Source organism: Amia ocellicauda, chromosome 13, assembly GCF_036373705.1.
Source record: "Amia ocellicauda isolate fAmiCal2 chromosome 13, fAmiCal2.hap1, whole genome shotgun sequence".
NCBI lineage: Eukaryota > Metazoa > Chordata > Actinopteri > Amiiformes > Amiidae > Amia > Amia ocellicauda.
Window position 1 is genome coordinate 36,540,006 of NC_089862.1, and position 20,947 is coordinate 36,560,952.

At 44.1% G+C, this 20,947-nt stretch overlaps 1 protein-coding gene across 1 annotated transcript in view; it reads right to left on the reverse strand.

Annotated features, from left to right (window-relative positions):
* Positions 1–16,442, reverse strand: part of adgra3 (adhesion G protein-coupled receptor A3) — a 42,415-nt gene extending 25,973 nt beyond the window's left edge. The window contains exons 1-2 of the mRNA XM_066720772.1: positions 15,333–16,442; positions 2,544–2,615 (exon numbers count right to left, since the gene is read on the reverse strand). Of these exons, the coding sequence (XP_066576869.1) occupies positions 2,544–2,615; positions 15,333–15,556 (296 nt within the window). The 5' untranslated portion in view covers positions 15,557–16,442. The remainder of the gene's footprint in view (positions 1–2,543; positions 2,616–15,332) is intronic.
* Positions 16,443–20,947: the final 4,505 nt, after the last annotated feature.

A 20,947-nucleotide genomic window follows, 5' to 3' on the forward strand; every position in this document is an offset into this window, starting at 1 on the left:
TTCCAGTACAACCAAACTAAATAATTATAATGATGATGATAATGATGATTAATAATAATAATAATAATAATAATAATAATAATAATAATAAATGTCCTCCTGCAGACCAGCACTCAACAGAAGCAGTGATTCGAGGCCACACTTTCAGAGCGGAGAAGACGCTTTTCCACCAACAGCACTGAACTAACTGGGAGAGGGTAGATTAAGTCCTTCCTCTTCCAAGTCGCTTCTACTGGGGTACCACCCCGGACCCAGGACGAACGAGTTGGGGGCTTTGTGTCCAGTTCTCTTGCAATTCAGTCTAACTTTCCAACTGCAATCCACAACTGCAGTACAAGGCAACAAACACACGTGTTTACAGTTACATGCCGAAAGCAGATGCCCCCGAGTTAGGAGCAGAACTTCCTCAGGTCTCGCTGCGAAACACAACTCCCGTTTAAACCGCCGTCTTTGATCTCTCGAGTCCTTTTATGAAATCCAACTGTGGGGATTCATCTGTAAACGGGCCTGTGGATGAGGGGTCTGGTCCTTCGCCAGCACACGTCTACCCTGTTCAAACCCGACGTGATTTTAACTGCTCTCGTCTCGATAGATGTCTTTCCTGTTACAGGTCGGGTGCTTTGCTTTATTTATGGAAGCGTGGCGATGTGTCAGACTGGATTCATCTGACAACACAATCCCGTGGAAGTGGTAACTGTGCATGTAACTGTCCAATAAAGTTACAGAAATCTAAAACATGTGTCCTATATTCTTCACCACTGCCATATCAACTCTTCCTTGAGTGGGCCTGGTTTTGATTATTTAAATCAGAGCAGAGCTAGCAGGTTCAATGAGCAGCTTCTAATGTCAATCACTGTCAAGTACATCATTCATTTGCACCAGTTAACCTAGAAAACAATGTTATGCGGAGCTCCTAATGACTTGTTTAATCTGCTGCCGATTTGTGGCCCTTCATATGATTTGAGCTCATGTGTTATTGTCAAGCTGGTGGTACCCGTACCCGCTTTGGCTGCAACTCATTTCAGTTTTCAGCTGCCAATGACTGGAACGAATTACAACAAGGACTGAAACTGGACAGCTTCCTTTCAATCAATATCTTTAAACATAAACTGAAGGCCCTGTTCATTGGTATCTGTGCTTGCCAACATATTTTCTCTTGTGTGTGTTGTCGATGTATTTTTGCTGTACTGATGCTTGCTTCTTGGCCAGGTCATCATTGCGAATGAGAATCGGTTCTCAACTGACTAACCTGGCCTTCAACACACTCTTTAGGCACAGTAAAAGAATTGGCAATCACGATTAAACTACCCAAGGAATACAATCCACACTGCAATCTCTTGGGCAGGCTGATGGTTTTGAGAGGAACCTGGAATAATTACGTAGAAAACATTTCCTCAAAATTCCACATTAATGTAATCATGTGTTACTCCACATGAATGCAATCATGTGTTATTCCAAGTCTCGCTAAAAGCTGGGCTATTAGGGCTCTGGTTATTTTATCCCGCTTGAACCAATTTCAGAATAATAAATCAAGCAAACCCGCATGCACATGCCTGAACTATTTCCGCTAATTCTCAAGAGAAACATAACTGATATTTCAAACTCGGCAGCCAGACACTTCACTCTCTCGCACTCTCTCTCTCTCTCTCTCTCTCGTATGAACAATAACTTCTTTCAGCCTCTCCTCACCCCTCGCCCTCCCCTCACAGATCATTTTAAATTTTCACAGTCCAGAAAATACAGAACGAGAGCCAGCCAGCTCCACTCCAGTAACTGATACCAAGACAGACACTAGACTGCAGCAGCTGCCTCGTAGCATAGGAGATTTCCAAGCAATCTCCAAAACCTACATTGTGATGTACAACTTGCCCGGCCAGTAGTGTGATGCTCGTGAAACCATACTGGCAAAATATATTTCAAGGCACTGAATTAATGAGATGAAAAAATCTCTAAATACCAGAGGGATTCCACATATTTGAAGATCTAGGAGGCATACTGGATTAATGCTGGCGAATTGCTCCCATAGTACAAGGGGTTGGAGGGCAGTCTCTCTCTAACCCCAAAAGAAAGGATAGTCCACGTGAAATTAAAGATCTGAAACTGCTTCTCCAGGGAATAACAGATGCAAGAATGGTGAACAATAAGCACACAACAATATGCCAAACAATCACACAAAAAAGTGCCCATTAATTTGATGAAGTTCTCGAATTGTATTTGAATCTTTCTAGGAAATAATAAAGGATAAAAATCATAACCTTTCAAATGTTGTTGTAATTCTCTGCATTAGCGTGCTGCAAATCAGACTAATGCTCTTGACACACAACTGAAGTATTTTCAGAGGAATTTTTCAGCTAAATAGCAATCTGAGCAGAAACCACAAAAATGAATCTGGCAAATCTAATAATCAGGGGTCAGAAAATACAAGCAATATAACAGGAAATCTAAAGAATCACAACACTTATGGTGCAAGGGGCAATGAATATAGGTTATTCATATTATTTACTACTACAGGCAGGATAGAGTATAGAAACAACCATACTCACAATCTTTCCAATGCATACAGGCTGGCAAAAGATCCATTCTTCAGTTCTTGAATTTTATTATTGCTAAGAATCCTGTGGGGGAAAAATACAAAAACAAATCATTAGCACTACACAGTCAATGCATACGATATACACTCGGCATGACATGCGTACGTCACTGAAAATGCAGATTGATGCGATGCACAGTTAATAAGGTGTGCCCCTAAAATGTCTGGTCTCCTGCAACGCTTTTAGAAAGTACTACATTTCACAACACAATGCAGACGTGCCGCCATGTTGGGCGATAACCCTGCTAGCGCTTGGATTTCCACTTTTCACACTGTCACCCCAACAAACCGGTATTTCAAACAGTGCAGGTCTGAATTCATACTATAGTATACAAGCATTTGGAAGTAGATCAGTGTGGTTTAAAGGGCGATGTGTTTAACTAGGCTGTATAAAACTTTCAGCACACATACGAGTCGGCCTACACGCAGAAGCAGTCTGGCAGAGCACAGTGTATGAACCCCAGAGACCATACGATGCTGCCAGCTGAACGTTCTCCCGACAGTGAAATATGTTTGTGGTTTAATGCCGTTTTGGATGCTTTCTAGACTCTGATTTCCCTAACGCTGTGTAATCGGTCTGAATAGTAATACCCCACACATATCCATAGTCTTTGAACTATTGTTTGCAAGATTAAAGTCCACAAAACGTAGAAGAAACATCCTGCGTTGTGAACGTGTAGTAACAGTCCCAGCAGTGCTAAAACCCATTTTGAGTTTTCACAGGGCCCGGCGGGATTAGGCCAGCTGTGCACATCAACGCAGCGACCGCTTTTCAAAGACAAACGGGTGGCGGGAATTCAAAAGGAAGAGTACTTCTGAATCGATAGCGAGAGGCCGTCTAGACCACAACACAGGTGAACTATGTGTTGTTTAAAACACCTGTAAATCACACAAAGACAACAGAGCGCTTCACAGATGAGCAATGGCCTCAACGACTGCAATACTTGACATGTTTCTTCATTCACATCCAAGATATACATATCCATACATTTTTTCTTCTTTTTTCTGAGCAGGGTTTACAATCCTTTAACACAAACACCTCTATAGGTTTCAGGAGACTAGAATAAACATGATAAGCAAAATGCATACTTCTCATCAAAGGGGCTCAGATTCCACTGCCATCGCTTTGAAGTGCCGGATGATTTTGGAGCGATGACTTGGCCTATTGGTATGAACTAATTGAGCACTTGTTTTCAAACTCGCACGTACAGAGTCATCTGAAGCCAGATTACAAGCTCAATCCTACCAGCGGCATTCTTGGTTTCCACGTCTTTTTAATAAAGAAATGGAGACTGAGATTTATGTTGACAGTGATTTACATGTGGAAAACCTGTATACTTGCTCAGTGGAAACACTATCTGGTTAAGCGATCGTCTCCAGGCACAAAATACAACTTGCCGATACAAAACACGAATCACTGGCATCAATGATGGATATCTATAAAGAGCTGCCAATGATCTCCTCCAACAACGCAACACATCACCATCTTGTCAGGGGATACATCACTCGCTTTTAAAAACAAAAGAAAAACATACTACACACACACACACACATGAAAATCGTACCTAGCAGGAAAGCATATCTGCAATGTAGTGGCTTTCTGGGTTAAATGCAAAATTGAAACGCAAAATGCCGCAGCTTTTCAGAAAAGCAAAGGTTTACAAATTTACCTGACCAAATCCAATCTGGATGAAAAGAGACAGAAACAGTTGGCGCTGCTCTGTACTGTCTGCTAGCGCTGCGTAGCCCAAGACCTGCAGGATGTCTATTCCCCCCGCCCACAGGTCACGTTGTTGACCGACTTTGTGCACCGCATGCAAAGAGAGCCAGAGACGGAGCGGACAGGGACATTCAAAATCGATATATTAAAACTTACACTGAAGGCCAGACACACACACATTCCCAGGGTACAAAACTGGCCAAGTGGTATTCAATCGCTTTCAGTAAATAGTTTAATAAAATACGTCTTAGCAGACACCCCTATCCAGGCCAACTTAGTATTGTTACAATACATCACATTATATGTATAACTACCCATTTATAGAACTGTGTTTTACTGGAGATGCTAAGTACAACAGCATCCCCCCCCACACAGGAGTCCAGAGCCCCCTGGCCTTGATGCCGAGAGAACAGTCAAAACATTGCAACACCTCGGTTGTGTGGAAGAAGGATAAGGAGAGACTAACTCTGCTTCAATATTACAACATAGAAAGGAACGGCTAAGAATGTCACTTTGTACATTAGGTTTCTTTGTCTGGTTATTTGCAGAGTTTGTAATAATACTACAAGAACTGCACATTCATTGCCCATTGCACCAATGACCTTTTACATTTCCACTGACGAAAGAAAGTAATATTGCAAAAGATTTCAGGTTTTAAAAGTACTTGTATAAAAGTCTTCATATTTGACTTGCGACACAGAGAAGCTCATTGGCTACTTGTTCCCGCTGGTCCTGTAGTTAATAGTTCACTCCCTGTGCAGCGAACAGCGAGAGAATATTGCAAGGAGTTTAAGTTGTAATATACAGCTAAGATCTCCCTCCTGTGGTTCAAGAAAACCACGTTAACCAAAGATCTTTCCACTCCTCGTTCTCAGACCTGCGTATGACAGCTTTAGTGGAACATTTATCACAGAAGTCAGATGGAAAGCAACCCAGGAGAAACCACACATTCCCCACATTAGGTTTCTGATTAAAGTACATAAACAGAGGAATTCACTCAGGTTTCACCAGAACTAATTATAAATTCGCAAATTTTCAGCACAAAACCAAAATCGCTAAACTCAACTAAAAGGAAGAGATTCGTGCAGCTTGACCATGTGCACGTTTCCATCGCTCCAGATCACGATCAAACATGGGGAGGGAAGGAGACACTACTGCAGTAGCCAGAGGAAGTTAATCAAATGTAGATGTTACTCTTTCCTGCAGATTGAAAAACTGACTTGCGGTTTACATTCTTGGCTTTTAGGATGCTGGTCACACAATGAGGATCAACTGCCGATTCCAGCTTGTTGTCATTATGGTCTGCACAAAAAATAAAAATGTAGTTCACTGTACTGAAGGGAAGGCTGCCTGAATCAGCCGTGTTAGTTTAAATAGTTTCAGTTTTCCATGGCCAACGAGCAGCGCCTGCTCCGGCATAAACAACATATATAACGATCCTTTCCAGAGGTAAACATAGCAAATGTGCCATGTCCTGTGTAGGAAACGGCCTATTTTCACCTTGTAAGCTTTTAAAGCCGTACTGGTTTCCCAAACCGATCAGGGTTTGGCTGATAAATGCGAACCTTAGAGTGGAAACCAGGACTTCGGGGCAGACTCTTCGAGAGCAACAGCAAAGCCCGATCTGTCGGGACACACTTCACATCGGATTTGTTCTGTCCACAGATGGTTGTGAGGAAACATTTCCACTCCAGGAGGCCCTAGATCGCCTGTACTGACAGACGCTGTGCAAAACTTCCAGTTCACTGCAAGAGTCCAGGCACGATCTTCTAATACTACTATACTGGGTACAAATTTCCACATCTCGGATCATCTCAGGTGTTTTTTTTTTAGCAATAGTTCTAAACAATTATTTACCTTATTTATCAGAGTGGGTTAAATGTGCTCTCTTACAGACGTGCAGTAAGAAGAACATCAAGGTTTTGCTTCATGTATATCTAATGTCATTGTGTTTAGTTTAGCGTTTAAATCACCTGACCTGAAATTACTGATTTAAATCTACACGGGAGAAGAGAAAGAGAGGGATAAAAAAAAGACTGTCTCCAGCTACCAAGATATCAGAGTGAAGAAATCAGCTCCACTGTGGAAACAACGACAAAACAAAACCCAACACAAAACACCACCTATCAAGAGATCGTGTCCGACTCAAACCTGACGGCTGTAAACATGCAGAGACAGTACCAGCACATCGAAAACTCGCACTACTATGGTCCTTTGAGTTTCACCTTGCTGTTCTACACGTTTACTTGTGCTTTACTACTGAAGCATGTTGTTCCTGGAAAACAAACATCCCGCACGTTGGCACCTAGTTATCCTCAAACCTAGAGACGGGGGAGATGGACAACAGCAGCCTGGGTCCGAAGGCAGACGAGCACCCCGGGGGCGTGAAAGGTAACGCGCCACCCCCGGTGAGAACAACATGCAGAGCTGCAGACAAGAGGTTTCGTTGACGAGGGGGATGGGGAAGGTTGACTACCTACATAAGAAGAAAGTTTACAAACAAGAGGAGGCCATTCGTGCTCGTTTGGTGTCCATTAATAACTAAGTGATCCAAGGATCCTATCCAGTCTGTTTTTGAATGTTCCCAAATTGTCTCTTCAGCCACATCGCTGGGGAGTTTGTTCAGATTGTGACGCCTCTCTGTGTGAAGAAGTGTCTCCTGTTTTCTGTCTTGAATGCCTTGAAGCCCAATTTCCATGTGTGTCCCCGGGTGCGTATGTCCCTGCAGATCTGGAAAAGCTCCTCTGGTTTGATGTGGTCGATGCCTTTCATGATTTTGAAGACTTGGATCAAGTCCCCACATGGTCTCCTCTGTTCCAGGGTGAAAGGTTCAGGTCCTCAGTCTCTCAGTAGGACATTCCCTTCAGACCTGGAATAAGTCTGGTTGCTCTCCTCTGAACTGCCTCTAGAGCAGCGATATCTTTCTTGAAGTGTGGAGCCCAGAACTGTCCACAGTATCCAGATGAGCTCTAACTAGTGCATTGTACAGTCTGAACATCACTGCCCTTGTTCTCAATTCTACACTTTTGACAATATACCCTAGCATTGTGTTTGCCTTTTTTTATTGCTTCCCCACATTGTTTGGATGGAGAAAGTGAGGAGTCCACATAGACTGATTGGTCTGTAATTTCCTGGCTCAGTTTTGTCCTCTTTCTTGTGGATTGGTATGACATTTGCTGTCTTCCAGTCAGTTGGCACATCCCCTGTTCTAAGTGTCATTTGGAATATTTGAGTTAGCGGCCTATAAATAATTTCGCTCATTCCCTCATACCCGTCAGGTGCATCGCAGACACAATACGACTTCTTTCTCCCAACTGGTGTGTGTATAAAAATAAAAAATAAATGAAAACACCATTGGTATGCAGGGCTGTTAAACGAGACACCCGAGGAGGGGGAAGAAAGGGCTGATGGCTGGGGAATGGCACCTCCACAGCCCCATCAAAGCCGACACATGAAAGGGACAGTAGTTCACTCTCAACACCCCCCCCCCCCCACAAGCACAGCAGTTAAGGAAACAAAGAAGTGTAAAGTTTACGCTTCTCAAAACGCAGACAGGGAGGAAGGCTCTCAGCAGTAGTAAAACTCCCCAGTTCACTGATCACCTCGGCTCTCTTGGAAATGAGCAGAACAGAGAGTGGGGAAAAAATAAAAGCTAGAAAAACTGAAAAAGACGACGGACTGAAATCTGCATGACAGTGAACGCGACGTACGAAATATATCCAGGTATGCGAGGCTGTGGAGGAGAAATCTTTTAGCCCCTTTAGGAGTTTCCATATTTTCTTGACTACCCCTTAAAACCAGCTTCGTCTGCCCTAAACGAATCCACACGATGACCAATCACTGCTCTGAAAATCTCTCTCGCATCCGGCCTGTAGGTTCTGCAGGAAGCAGACTAGTCGAGTTTCTTGGTTTTACAACTACATTTCTCTTAACAACAGTTTCTTCTGACCCCCAAACTCCCATGATTGTTTTGAAATAGGACAGTGCTGATAATGATAATGGCAGCCAGACTAAAATTGTACCAAAACATATTAAAACAAATGTCTTCAGGGCTACGTGTACGTTTACAAAGTCGTACCAGAGACATCAGCTGCAGAAAATTGCTGTTGAGCCGAAAAAATACGTCAGTGAGCTAGTTTTTACAATGCATGATTTGCGTGTACGAGACTATGCTTTGTTTATTATGGCATTCCCTCATTTTGGTTTGGCGAGTGCTCGTGGCGATTTTAATTGGTGAAAATGTATGTAAAGAACACTGTTTTCATTATTGTGAAAGTTACATGCTTTGAAATGACGCTTCCCAGAGCTGTGTTTATTTTTCAATATGGTTCAAATTACAATCTTATTATGGTTTCAGGGAAAAGGCATAACTGCATTACCCAGCGTGGAGCTGCTTGATTTCGAGTTTCAGAGAGAGGTACTGGAAGACCAAACTAGTTACACATTACAAGGAGAGTTTACCCCTTGGATTTCGTTTTTGCATGTTTCACCACAGATCTCAGTTTTCATGCACAATTCACCGCTTTTAAACTGATATTGACCCGGTTTTAATAACTCTATAGGAATTCATTGACTAATTGCAATATAGTTTTACAGAAGGAATATTTATTTTCCCGCATTTAAAGCACAAGGTTAAGTAGTTAATGTATTTGTTTCGTGTTCCAAACACATCACACAAAACGAACAGCCGTTTCCTCCCAGCACTGTTCATCTCCAACTCAAAACGACAAAGCAACATCCAGAACCTCTCAAGACTTGTATCAGTAGTTAGGCCAACAAAAGGTAATAGTGTAGCACCACAGTCATTAAAGATACATTTTTTACATACATAGTTTAAAAAACACATGCGATTAAAGATAAGAAAGGAAGGAGCAGATCTTATTGTGGGCTCTGCAGTCCAGGCAGAGATACTAATGTACCATTTCCAAGGTAGTTTCTAATAAACAGGAAAAGTATTCTTATCTCAGAGTAAAAATAGGTCGTTTTTGTCCCGTTGAAAAAGGAGGCCAAGATTTGTATTCCAAGTCGTCAGGATCAGGTCTGCAGTCCATTACACATCAGCCACGAAGCTTACACAACAAACGGTAGGGTGCAATCAATGATATGTAACGACCAAAGGTGGTCTCTACCTATACCACAAGGTAAGATAAACCTGCACAGTATTTCTAAATTGCTCATAATACTATGGTGTATGGCATAACACATGCAGACTCAAAGACAAACACTTTCTAACTATGAGGGATTGTATTCCAGGTATTTGTCATGATGTTCTTCAGTCAATAGCCCTGAAGTTATGGCCAGCAGAAAAACAACTTTTGACTAAAACAGATGAAAGGGAGAGAAATTAATGCGTGTCAAGTTCTGATACATTTGAAAACGTCAATTTAAATCACACCATCATCTTGGGGTTGTGAAACGCAACCCCAAAGATACACTGACAGCTTCTGTTAGTGAATTTCAAATGCGCCCTCAGAAATTTGAGACTTGTATAAAAACAATAACAAAAAAAGTATACACACTTCACATTGTAGTTACTCTTTCCAAAAAAGAGGGAGGAAAAAAAAACCTTCCTCACTGTCCTAGCGCGAGCCGCCCCAGACCTCGACAGCTCGGTCCGCTAAGTTTTTTTCCCCGTTTCACCGCAGCCACAAACCGTTTAAGGACCCTCAGCTGTATAATCAGGTTAAACTCTCATCCTGGGCCAAGGAGAAGGAAACCTTTTCCCTTTCCTGGCATCATTCCCTGGGTTTTCAGCAGCGGCCGCCCGATGCAGCTGAGAAAAGACCTGGGGGGCCTTTTACATAACACCTCCATTACGAAACAATTCGATATAGCCAACATTTCCTTAATAAGTGTACTTTGTCCAACACCCTTAAAGTGTAAAAGAACTGAGGGAAAACATCACCGAAGGGGTTTCATGCAACAGGCCACTGTCCTCCTCCTCTGTCTGACCAAAGGTGTATATACAGCTCTGGAAAAAATTAAGACTTGGAGTGGTCTCAATTTATTCCAGAGCTGTATATATATTTATTTAGATATATCAAATAGCTTTCTTCCCTGCAATACACTAAAAACCTTCCACTGAACACTGAGCAGTATTTGATCCGTTTGTAATGAGCTCAATTTAAAACAATCTGCACTTGACTTTACAGAGATCCTCAAAAAGAAAAGCAGAAATCCCAAATCCTTATTGGTATTTACAGAAAATTATCTGACTCAGAGCGACTGGAAAGTATGTTGCTTTGATTGGATTAGGAGTATCACACACAGCACCAAGAGAGCTGGGCCACTCTTAAATCTCGATAGATCTTCTAATATCAGAAAGTAAAGAAAACCTCACTACAGAACTAGCCTGCTCTTCAGTCACTGTCTGTGCTTTCATCACACTGCAGAGTACCTACAGGCCGACAAATACAGATCACACCTGAAGGAGCAGTTAACAACTATAAACAAATTATTTGGATCAGGTAGCTCCACCCGTTAGCGAGAGAAACTTGGTCACTATAGATTACTCTTCGGTCATAATGCCCAATTGTGGGCTTCAATAAAGGGCAAACATTTCACATTCAGAGCCCACAAAATCCACACGGACTGCAGTCAAAACTCCCCAGGCACGTTGTTTCACAAGCCTTTACATAGAAACTACAACGTAACGAGGCTACAGTACAGCAGGGGTTCTGTTCAGGTCCAAACGCCAGAACACCAGGTGGCAAAGAGGACACCAAAAAATCAGAAGGGCAGATTGGACCGGAGAAAAAGTCTGCTGGCAGAAAAGGCTCGTTAGTGAGACAGGAAGTCAAGAGAGGAGGAGATTTTCCTTGCAGACACTTCCGGAACCACAAAAAACAATCGCAAAAGAAGGTCATTTTGATCGCAATGGCCCTGCACAGTCCAACACGAGCGAACCCGAGCAGAAACGCTCAATCTGGAGGCACTCCACCACGTCTGAATCTTTTTTTTTTCTCTTTTCACCCTGCAGTGAAATAGCTTAGTCTTGTATCATACACTACCTTAAAAGAAAAAAGAAAAAAAACTTTGGTCTCAACACCCATGTCTTAACATTTCCTGCATTCAAATTAAAATCACTGACTGATGATTCAGCAGTCTGGCTTTGTAATTTCTCTTTTCTTTTTTACTGCCAGTGTGAACGGACTCCATATGATTAACCACTTCAGAGCGCCCTGTCTCAACACAACAGACAACTGGAGTTGTGTATGTGGAAAGCTTTCAAAGGCAGCGCTTAATTTGTCAACATTGCAACTAGAAAGAACAGCCAGCCTCCTGAGCAAGTGGATCCCTAATATATGAGCGACAAGCAAATTACTCCCCCTCTACTGATCTAATGAGAGAAGACAGCTCACACACCCGAGACACTCACTTTGAGCATTAACCAAAGGCCAACACTACTCAGGAGCAGACAAACAGCACATTGAGTCGGTTTGATACAAATATGGGATATCAGTGTAATAACAATTGTACGTTCAACACAGTGACATATATTCAAGCCCTCAGGTACTATATGGCATTTCTTCTGGTTTCCAAAGGCTGCTTTGAAATGTGCACGTATGATTAATGATGCCAGATCGCATGCTATTATTGATTGCTCATTTATAATCCATCTGAATCTGAAAACCCATCGTGGGATCTGATCACCTGCCTCCACTTCACTGGCAGAGACTCGAAGCCCACCGACACATTTTCTTTTGCCCTTCTCCTTCCTGAATTTAAAAGAAGACTCTGAGGTGCCGGTCCCCTTTCATGGCACACCAGCCAGCATCACTGGGACGGCCATACCGAAACAAACCGAAGCCCGGGGAAATTTGGGGTGGAGGATCAGTAAAGGTTTTCCACAAAGTCGCAGGGTCCTGCCGGGGCCAGTGCAGTACCAAGACCCCCCGACAGGTCTTCAGTGCCTCCAGCGCTGCTCTGTGGCCTTTCGCTTGTCATAAACCCCCCAGATACCATCAGAACTGAAAGGGCTGCTAGTTTTACAGGCAGCTAATAAGAAAAGCGTCTCCCGAACGTGGCCCTCGACTTGGGTTTCCCTTAACTTGTCAGGACAGAAAATGCATACATGGGTCCAGGGTTCAGTTTCTGCAGGCGGCGCAGAGACAACGGGCATGTTACCGGGCCGCGGCACCACAAAGACACTAACATTTAACTTGAACACACTGAGGGGGTGGAAATGTTTTTAAACTGCATGCATATCTTATTTTTGTTTGTTTGAACACACAATGCTCCTTACCTGAGGCTGATTCAAAGCAAGCAGGTAAGTATATAAACGTGTGGTCAAACTTGCTCAACTTTCTTTTTTTTTGTGTGCATGTTATTTTTCTAATGAAACATTATTATTATTATATTCCATAGCCATACAATATATAATTATTTTTTTAAATACAGTTAACCATTTATACAGCTGGAGCAATCTATGGACAACAGCAGTGTCCCCAAAATGGGATTGAACCCACGATCCTTTGCTCACGAGTCCAGAGCCCTGACCACGTCTCCACACTGCTTTAACACCTTGTAACGCAAAGCAGAATCATCAATTTGGAGACTTGGGTTTGGTGCTTAAAAACACACAAAATCCCTCGACAAAAGGAACCGTTGACTACCAGCCTCACCCCCATCACCCCTCCCTGCCGAGTCAGGCGCACATAACACCCCTCGCCACTCAGCCATGACCAGGTATTCAGAGACGGCATCTTTATCTCGAGTTGTGGGGATGGGTTGGAACATGAACACACACACCGTGAGCAAGGAGAACACTGTGGCAATATGAAAAATTGCAGGCACGCTTCAGACGAGATGCGTCACATCACAGTGCTTTTGCATCTGCAATAAAAACAGGGACTCGAGCGCACGTCTTGGGGAAAGAAAGATTCTGTCGCTGCTCGCTTTCCCACCAAGATCTAAGCAGCCTGTCACAGAATTATGAGGTTAAGAAGCCGGAGGATAAAGTGCAAGTTCTACCTCTTCTTCAGTTCCTCCCCTCCCCCTCAATATGGAGGAGTAATTCTACTTTTCTTTCACACGCTAAGATGTTTACTACTGATGCCAATGCCAGTATCTAACCATGCCTTTCCTCTATTTTATCCCCAGGTCTGTTTCCCGTCTGAAATCTATTTCCCCACATAACCCCCAATATCACGCAATCTGACACTAGTGGGTTCAATGAATGCCCTTTTCCAGATTACTATTTGTGCATAAAATTCCCAAAGGGAAGGGGGTTATGATATATGTATTTATCTATCTTTAACTGTCGCAGCTGCACAGTTTGCGATGAGGCATGCATCTCCTTATTACAGCAGTTGCAAGAGCAACAGTTTTCAGACCCATGGTGGCACACTGCTCTCGTCTCCAGCTGGGTGGTGCGTGCAATGTGACTGCGATACACAAACAGGATGCCTATCGTGGATGTTGCAGCCGTTAAATAGGAAACAAAATCATTAGCAGGAGCACATTAGCGACGGGAGGGCAGAATAAGTGCTTCAATACGTGCACCTCAAAGCAGTGCTTTGTGAAGGGAGGGATACAAAGTGCAATCTTTGAAGCAAGGCCACTTCTTACATCCGTGGCCAAATCCAACATCGATGGCAAAATTAACTCGAGTGATCAGAGAAAGCTCTACTCTTTATTAGTGAATGAAGCAGAAATCAAATACAATCATGCCTGGAAATTAGTAAAGCTTTCGTCACTGTTGACTATTTTTCCGCACAGCAAAAACATTTTATGGTTTAAACCTAATAAGGCACAACTCCTAGTGACTGGTGTTAGTGGATGTTGCCTACGGTCCTGGTAAGCGAGTTCTGATTTGATTCTGCTGGGCAGTTTAGACCAGTTCTCTCATACTGGCCATCCACTAACACTGTTATTTAGTCAAAGTCTTAAACCATCAAATAAATGCTCCTAGGCTATTTTAAGCAAAGGTTTGCCAATTGTCTTCTGAATAACAGCCACAAAATAAAAATGCAATTTTTAGATACACAAAATAACTTGGAATGCATGGAAAATTGTGATGGATCCTGTCATTTGATTTATTAGAGCCCAACAGCCAAAGCCTTTTCATTGGGCTGCAATCTAGGGATCTTAACATGGGTGGCAAGATGCTTTTCTGGGGAGCGAGACATGGCTTCTTAAAGTGGGATGCTGGAAGGGAGTGCAGGGGGTGCAGGTCTGACAATTCAACTATTTTGTTTTTTAAATAAGACATTCTATGGCAAATTAAAATGACTATGGCATTAAATGGGCTGCACCCCACAATCCCTCTGGAGAACACCCCCTCCCAGGTCGACATGTTGGCCTGACGGTGGTGTGGGGCTACCATGGAGGGTAAAAGGTTAAGAACCACTGGGGCTAAATAATAATATGGGTGCAATTATGGGATACAGACATAAGCCGAACTACAGTAATAAGGAAATAATAAAAGAGTTAAAGAGCAGATGAATAGGGAGCATTACGACCAGCCTGCAACACATTTCTCCCACATTTCATGGCGCCTCTTATTTACAGAACCACCAGCTGAACAACTAATTGTGTGTGTTGGTCCTCCATGAAGGGGCACTGATGCACGGAGATCCCATTACGATACACCGATACTGCAAATCTAAAATCCCAATACAGGAATCACACTAATGAGATGCAAGATGTATGTATACAAGTATAATTAAAACACCACCACCACTGCAGTGTGCAGAACTTATATGTATAATAATTATAGCTATAACCCTATATTGTGTGTACTTACACACTTCTATTCAAATGAAACTTGGGCATTCATGGCAGTGAGATAACAGACAGTCTGAACTCTCGTGTAGGAATGAGTTACAACAATGTTTCTGGCCGAGACCCTGGCGAGAAGAAAATGTGACACAAACACGCTTTTGTATCTTCATTACCACCGTTAGGCGCAGCTAACAAAGACTATCTTCCAATAAGAAACAATACGCACGACAATGGTGATGGTTGCATGTATCCAATAAGAAACCATATGTGCAGCAATGGGGGAGCTTGCATACTCACAGGGCGACGGTGGAGTTGGGCAGCCCGTCTCCTGGCAGCACCTGGAGGAGCCCCGTGTTGCTGCAGACCACCTTCCGCTCCGGCGCCGCCGCCCCCGGGGCCGGCCGCCCCGCACCGCGCCGCTCCTCGCTGGACTTACAGCCGTCTGGGAGAGCCAGACAGCCGCCTCCGAGCAGCGCTAACGCCATGAACCGCAGCACATCCGCGGCGCAAACCGCCTTCATCTCTAAACGATAGTACTAAGAAATAAATAAATAAGCCAATCTTTCAGTAAACGGCTACATGTGGCTGAGTAGACAGTGTAGAAGATACAATGTAATCGAGCCCCAGTGCGCCCCTGTTAGGACCCCAGATTTGTGTTCAAAACAACAGCCCGGGTTCAGTCATTTTGGGAGCCTTTTCTCCAACGTGCAGCTGGCTTCCTCGCCCATTTCTTGCACGGATCTCGCTTGGGGTGAATCAGGTAGACAGCCCGTCCCGACATCCTTCTTTGTCTGCCCCGCGCCGGGGTTTTGCCCTGCAATCCCGGCTCTCCCTCTCCCTCTCCCCGGAGCAGGCGGCTGTCCTCGACGTCAGGTAGGGAGCGACCGGGCGAGCACCGGCAGCATGGCTCCGTCCTCGGACACGGCTCGATCCGGCCGCGACAGCGAAGCGCGACTTTGCCTTTGTCTGCAGCCGAGACGGGGACCTGTCCCAGCCCCGCACACGCCACGGCCACCCGGGAAACCCGAGCACGGCCCCGGCTGCGGGACACTTCCCCACTGCCGAGCTGGAGTGCGGGACGAAAGAGCCACCCGTGGACTCGTCCGGGCCGATGTCCACTAGTTCCTGTCCTGTCCTGCGAGGATCCCACTGCCCTGGTGTGCAGCGCTACAGCCCAGTCATCAACAACAGCATCATATTCCTGCTCCCGGGCGGAAAAGCCAGTCGAAACAAAACGGCAACTTCTTCCTGCTCCCCCTGTATCGACCTCACTGTGTGCAACTCCTGATTTCCCAGCACGTATCGATCCGATCCGGAGAGAAGTCCTGCGCCGTCCCGGCCGCTCAGCGCTGCGCTCCGCCCGGACCAGCCCCGGGATCCATGTTGAAATTCCACCCCCTGACGTCACACTCGCTCTGTCCTTTTAAAGTACCACTTTCCTTACAACCCCCAGCCCCTACACAACTCCCCCGCAGCTCTCCCGTGTCCCGTGTCTTACTGCCGTCCAGCGGATTCAGATTCCCTTTTTATCTCTTGGTTTCTGTGTTTAATTGTTGTGTGTGTGTTTTTAGATCATGATTGTAATGATCTTTGTAAGATGTGTTTATGCATTTAAGCCTAAATGTACTATTGTTTTGCTTTTCCTGTGTCTGTCTGTCTGTATATCTATCTATTTTTCTATCTATGTATTTATGGAATTAATCAATGCATCTCTGTCTGCTGAACAAGACTGGCATTTTTTGTCTGCATTAAAAGGGTGAGAACTACAGATACCAGGACACGGCACACAGCAATGTTTACAACTGACACGGCCTGCTTTTCTGCTTCACCAGCTGATTCGAGGATCTCATGAGCACCATGTCAACTTGAAAAACCGGATTGCCTGACTGGGAAATTTATGCTCAGCTTACTGACTTGTCTGCAAGGTGAATGCTGGACTGACAGGCCAGAGGCAGAGAGACTCTGTGTCAGAATCCTTCTTGACATCAAGATACATATTAAATAACACGTCCCATTTCACAGCCACAGACACATGTGTGTGCATCCCCTGAATAGAGTCTCGCTGTTCCTTGTACTCTGATCACAACTGATATTGTATTTTGTGTTGCAGGGATGTACAACATACACCGATCAGCCATAACATCATGACCACTGACAGGTGAAGTGAGTAACACTGATAATCTCGTTATCATGGCACCTGTCAGTGGGTGGGATATATTAGGCAGCAAGTGAACATTTTGTCCTCAAAGTTGATGTGTTAGAAGCAGGAAAAATGGGCAGCGTAAGGATCTGAGCGACTTTGACAAGGACCACATTGTGATGGCTAGACGACTGGGTCACAGCATCTCCAAAACTGCAGCTCTTGTGGGTGTTCCCGGTCTGCAGTGGTCAGTACCTATCAAAAGTGGTCCAAGGAAGGAAAAGCGGTGAACCGGCGACAGGGTCATGGGCGGCCGGGGCTCATTGATGCACGTGGGGAGCGAAGGCTGGCCCGTGAGGTCCCATCCAACAGACGAGCTACTGTAGCTCAAATTGCTGAAAAAGTGAATGCTGGTTCTGATAGAAAGGTGTCAGAACACACAGTGCGTCGCAGTTTGTTGCGTATGGGGCTGCGTAGCCGCAGACCAGTCAGGGTGCCCATGCTGACCCGTCCACTGCCGAAAGCGCCTACAATGGGCACGTGAGCATCAGAACTGGACCACGGAGCAATGGAAGAAGGTGGCCTGGTCTGATGAATCACGAGTTCAAGGTGTTGACCTGGCCTCCAAATTCCCCAGATCTCAATCCAATCGAGCATCTGTTGGATGTGCTGGACAAACAAGTCCGATCCATGGAGGCCCCACCTCGCAACTTACAGGACTTAAAGGATCTGCTGCTAACGTCTTGGTGCCAGATACCACAGCACACCTTCAGAGGTCTAGTGGAGTCCATGCCTCGATGGGTCAGGGCTGTTTTGGCAGCAAAAGGGGGACCTACACAATATTAGGTAGGTGGTCATAATGTCATTATTATTATTATTATTTTTATTTCTTGGCAGACGCCCTTATCCAGGGCGACTTACATCATAAGTGCAAAAATACAGAGAAGTACAAGGCATCAATCATTACAAATTCAACTTAGCTAAAACATAGCAATTCAAAATAATACATTTTACAAATTCCAATTACAATTTACACAAGTACAGTAAGAGACTTCCTACATCCTGGACGGTAAAGCTAAGTGCTAGGCTACAGACTAGGGCTACGGGAAAGGGAGCAAGCAGGAAAACAATCAAGAACGCGAGGAGCATAATAAGCTGAAGTGCTATCTAGCAGGGATAGAGGACTGATATTACAAGTATAATGTTATGGCTGATCGGTGTATTTCTCATGATGCTAACTGACTTGTACTGTGTGTGTAAAAGTGAACACACAAGGGTTGTAATTGTAATGACATACAGTGGCTATAGGAAGTATTCACCCCCCTTGGACTTTTTCACGTTTAGTTGTGTTACAGCCTGAAAACATGATGCATTTAAATGGGATGTATTTCCCCTTTGATTGACACAACCTACTCCACGCTCTGAAGATGCCAGATCATTTGTATTGTGAAACAGCAGTTAACGAAATTAAAAAATGTCAGGTTGACTTTTCTGAAAAAGTCCAAGGGGGGTGAATACACACTTCCTGTAGCCCCTGTATCTGTTTGTGATGTCCAGAAACTCAAAGAACAACTTAATTTCCTAAAACACGATATCTCAAAATAATACTCCTTTCATTGTTCATCTCCACCACACTTGTACATGGCTCTGTAGCTCGTGAGATTTGCACCTTCAGACATTTCCCATTCCTTCTCAGAAAACCAACCTTTTATATCATTCCCACTTACTATTCCCTGTCTGTCTCCTTTGTAAGTATGTGTATAGATGCTCTAGAGAAGGTCATTTTAAGGCATTCGTTCTATTCTGTTGAATTCCTCTGCTTCCTTGAAAAGATCTCTCTTGTTTTGGGGTGAAAGTGCTCCGAACAATCCAGAAAGCTGCTCAGGAGACGTGCTGGGCAGGAATGGTCAACGGCCTCCGCGGTCCAGTCCGTTTTCTTAACTCCCAGTTGGGAATATCCTTGTGTTTTAAATGTTTCAAATTCCTGGCAGAAGAGAGATGCAGAAGAATAGGTCTGATGTGAACATTTGCAAAGGAGACACAGACGCTTTCACACATCGCTTCTCCTCCATTGTGTGAGCCGGGGGGAGGGCATCTCATTTCCTCAAGGCTGTGTAAAGTCAACTTCCAGCTCTCTCTCTATCTGTTCGGGAGATCTGTGGGGGTTGAAAACAAGTTGAGAAGATGGCTGTAAACAGACAGACCTGGGGCTCGTGACTCTGGCGCAGCTTATGAGAAGACCGGAGGACTTGCAGAAGCGGAAGAACACTTGATGATTCTTTTAATGACAGGAATCAAGCTCATCCCTTCAATGGTCTTATTAACTTTGATGGTCTGGCTGTTTGTACAGAAGAGCTACTGGACATTAGAATCATATATATGTGTGTGTGTGATGTTCTGTAGCTTAATAAGTGCGCTACATAGGTGCAGTACTGCAGTGGTGATTAAAATGTAATTGTTACTATTGTGATGTGGACTGAAAACCACAATGTTGTGAAAAAAGTCCTACCAATGATATACAACAGATCATTTAGTGTTTAATGTGAAATCAGTTTCCATTTGTTCTTCATTGTTTGCACAATGTTCTGCGCTCTGAGTGGTGAGTGATGTTTTAGATTTATGACAGATTTACATCATACATGAATGCATTTGGTGCTGTTCTGTTTAATATCGCCCCATCTGGTTTCTCTCAGTGCAAATGTTCCTCATCTTAAGCTGCAGCACTTTTTATCGGGCTGGCTATGTGGGGAACTGTTTACAGAGACTGCCTATAACCCCAGCGCCCGTAAAACAAGGATTTAAAATAGTGAGCACAAATGTTTTTCAAGCACTCAAAGTGGGTTCCCCTGCGGAAATGGGGAAAGGGTGGAGAGGAGACCATCGTCGAGCTCAGTTAATTAAGGTTAACGCAGAGTGGAGGATCAACACAATCCATCAAGTGGCTGGAGAGCTTCCAAAGCCCGGGGTCATGTCTTTTGTGGAAGTGTGAAGGCTTGCAGCTGAAACGATTCACAGAAAGCTTCCCGAGGAACGGCAGGAAATGCACTCTTTATTCGCTCAGTGAAGCGTGGCAGCCGTGGTGGGTAAATGACATGCTTTAAGTAAACTACAGAAATCTGAATAAAACCCTGCCAGAATATGCTTGCTTTGCCTCTCGTGTAATTGTAAGTTGATTTTTATCTCATTATGTCCCTAAAGAATGAAATGAGGTGAAGAACCGCAAACATCTGTTGACTTTCATGACAGACTTTACTTGCCATGTAGACTTTCAGTTGGGTCTAACTAACTAACAATTTAAGTGTTTGCTTGATTTTCTTAACAATAAATTGCCATCCCAGCACATGTATAAATACAGGGAAGACTTCTCAAACTGCCTGGTGAATGTTATTAACAAGAGCACCAGCAAAAGCACAATACTTTACACAATAATTTACAAAAATTGGTAAACTAAAGATGACACTAAAACATACGAAACTTCAGGCATTAACTTGCAAGTTTGTGATCCTGTTGTCAAATAAAAATGAGAAGCCATTCATTAGGAACATTCCAAGCTAATTATATGTATTTTCTTAACTGACAGGACTTGCACCACGACATTAACTCAGATGCTATCAGCCCCGTGCTGACAGGGTGTCTGTTTGGTCAGCTGGGTGGACAGTCAGCACGGGGGTCAGAGCCGGTTCACAGCTGACGAGCTGTTGTGTGTGTGTGTGTGTGAGAGTTTGTGAGAGAGTTTGTGTGAGTGTGTGTGATGTGTGTGAGTCTGTGTCTG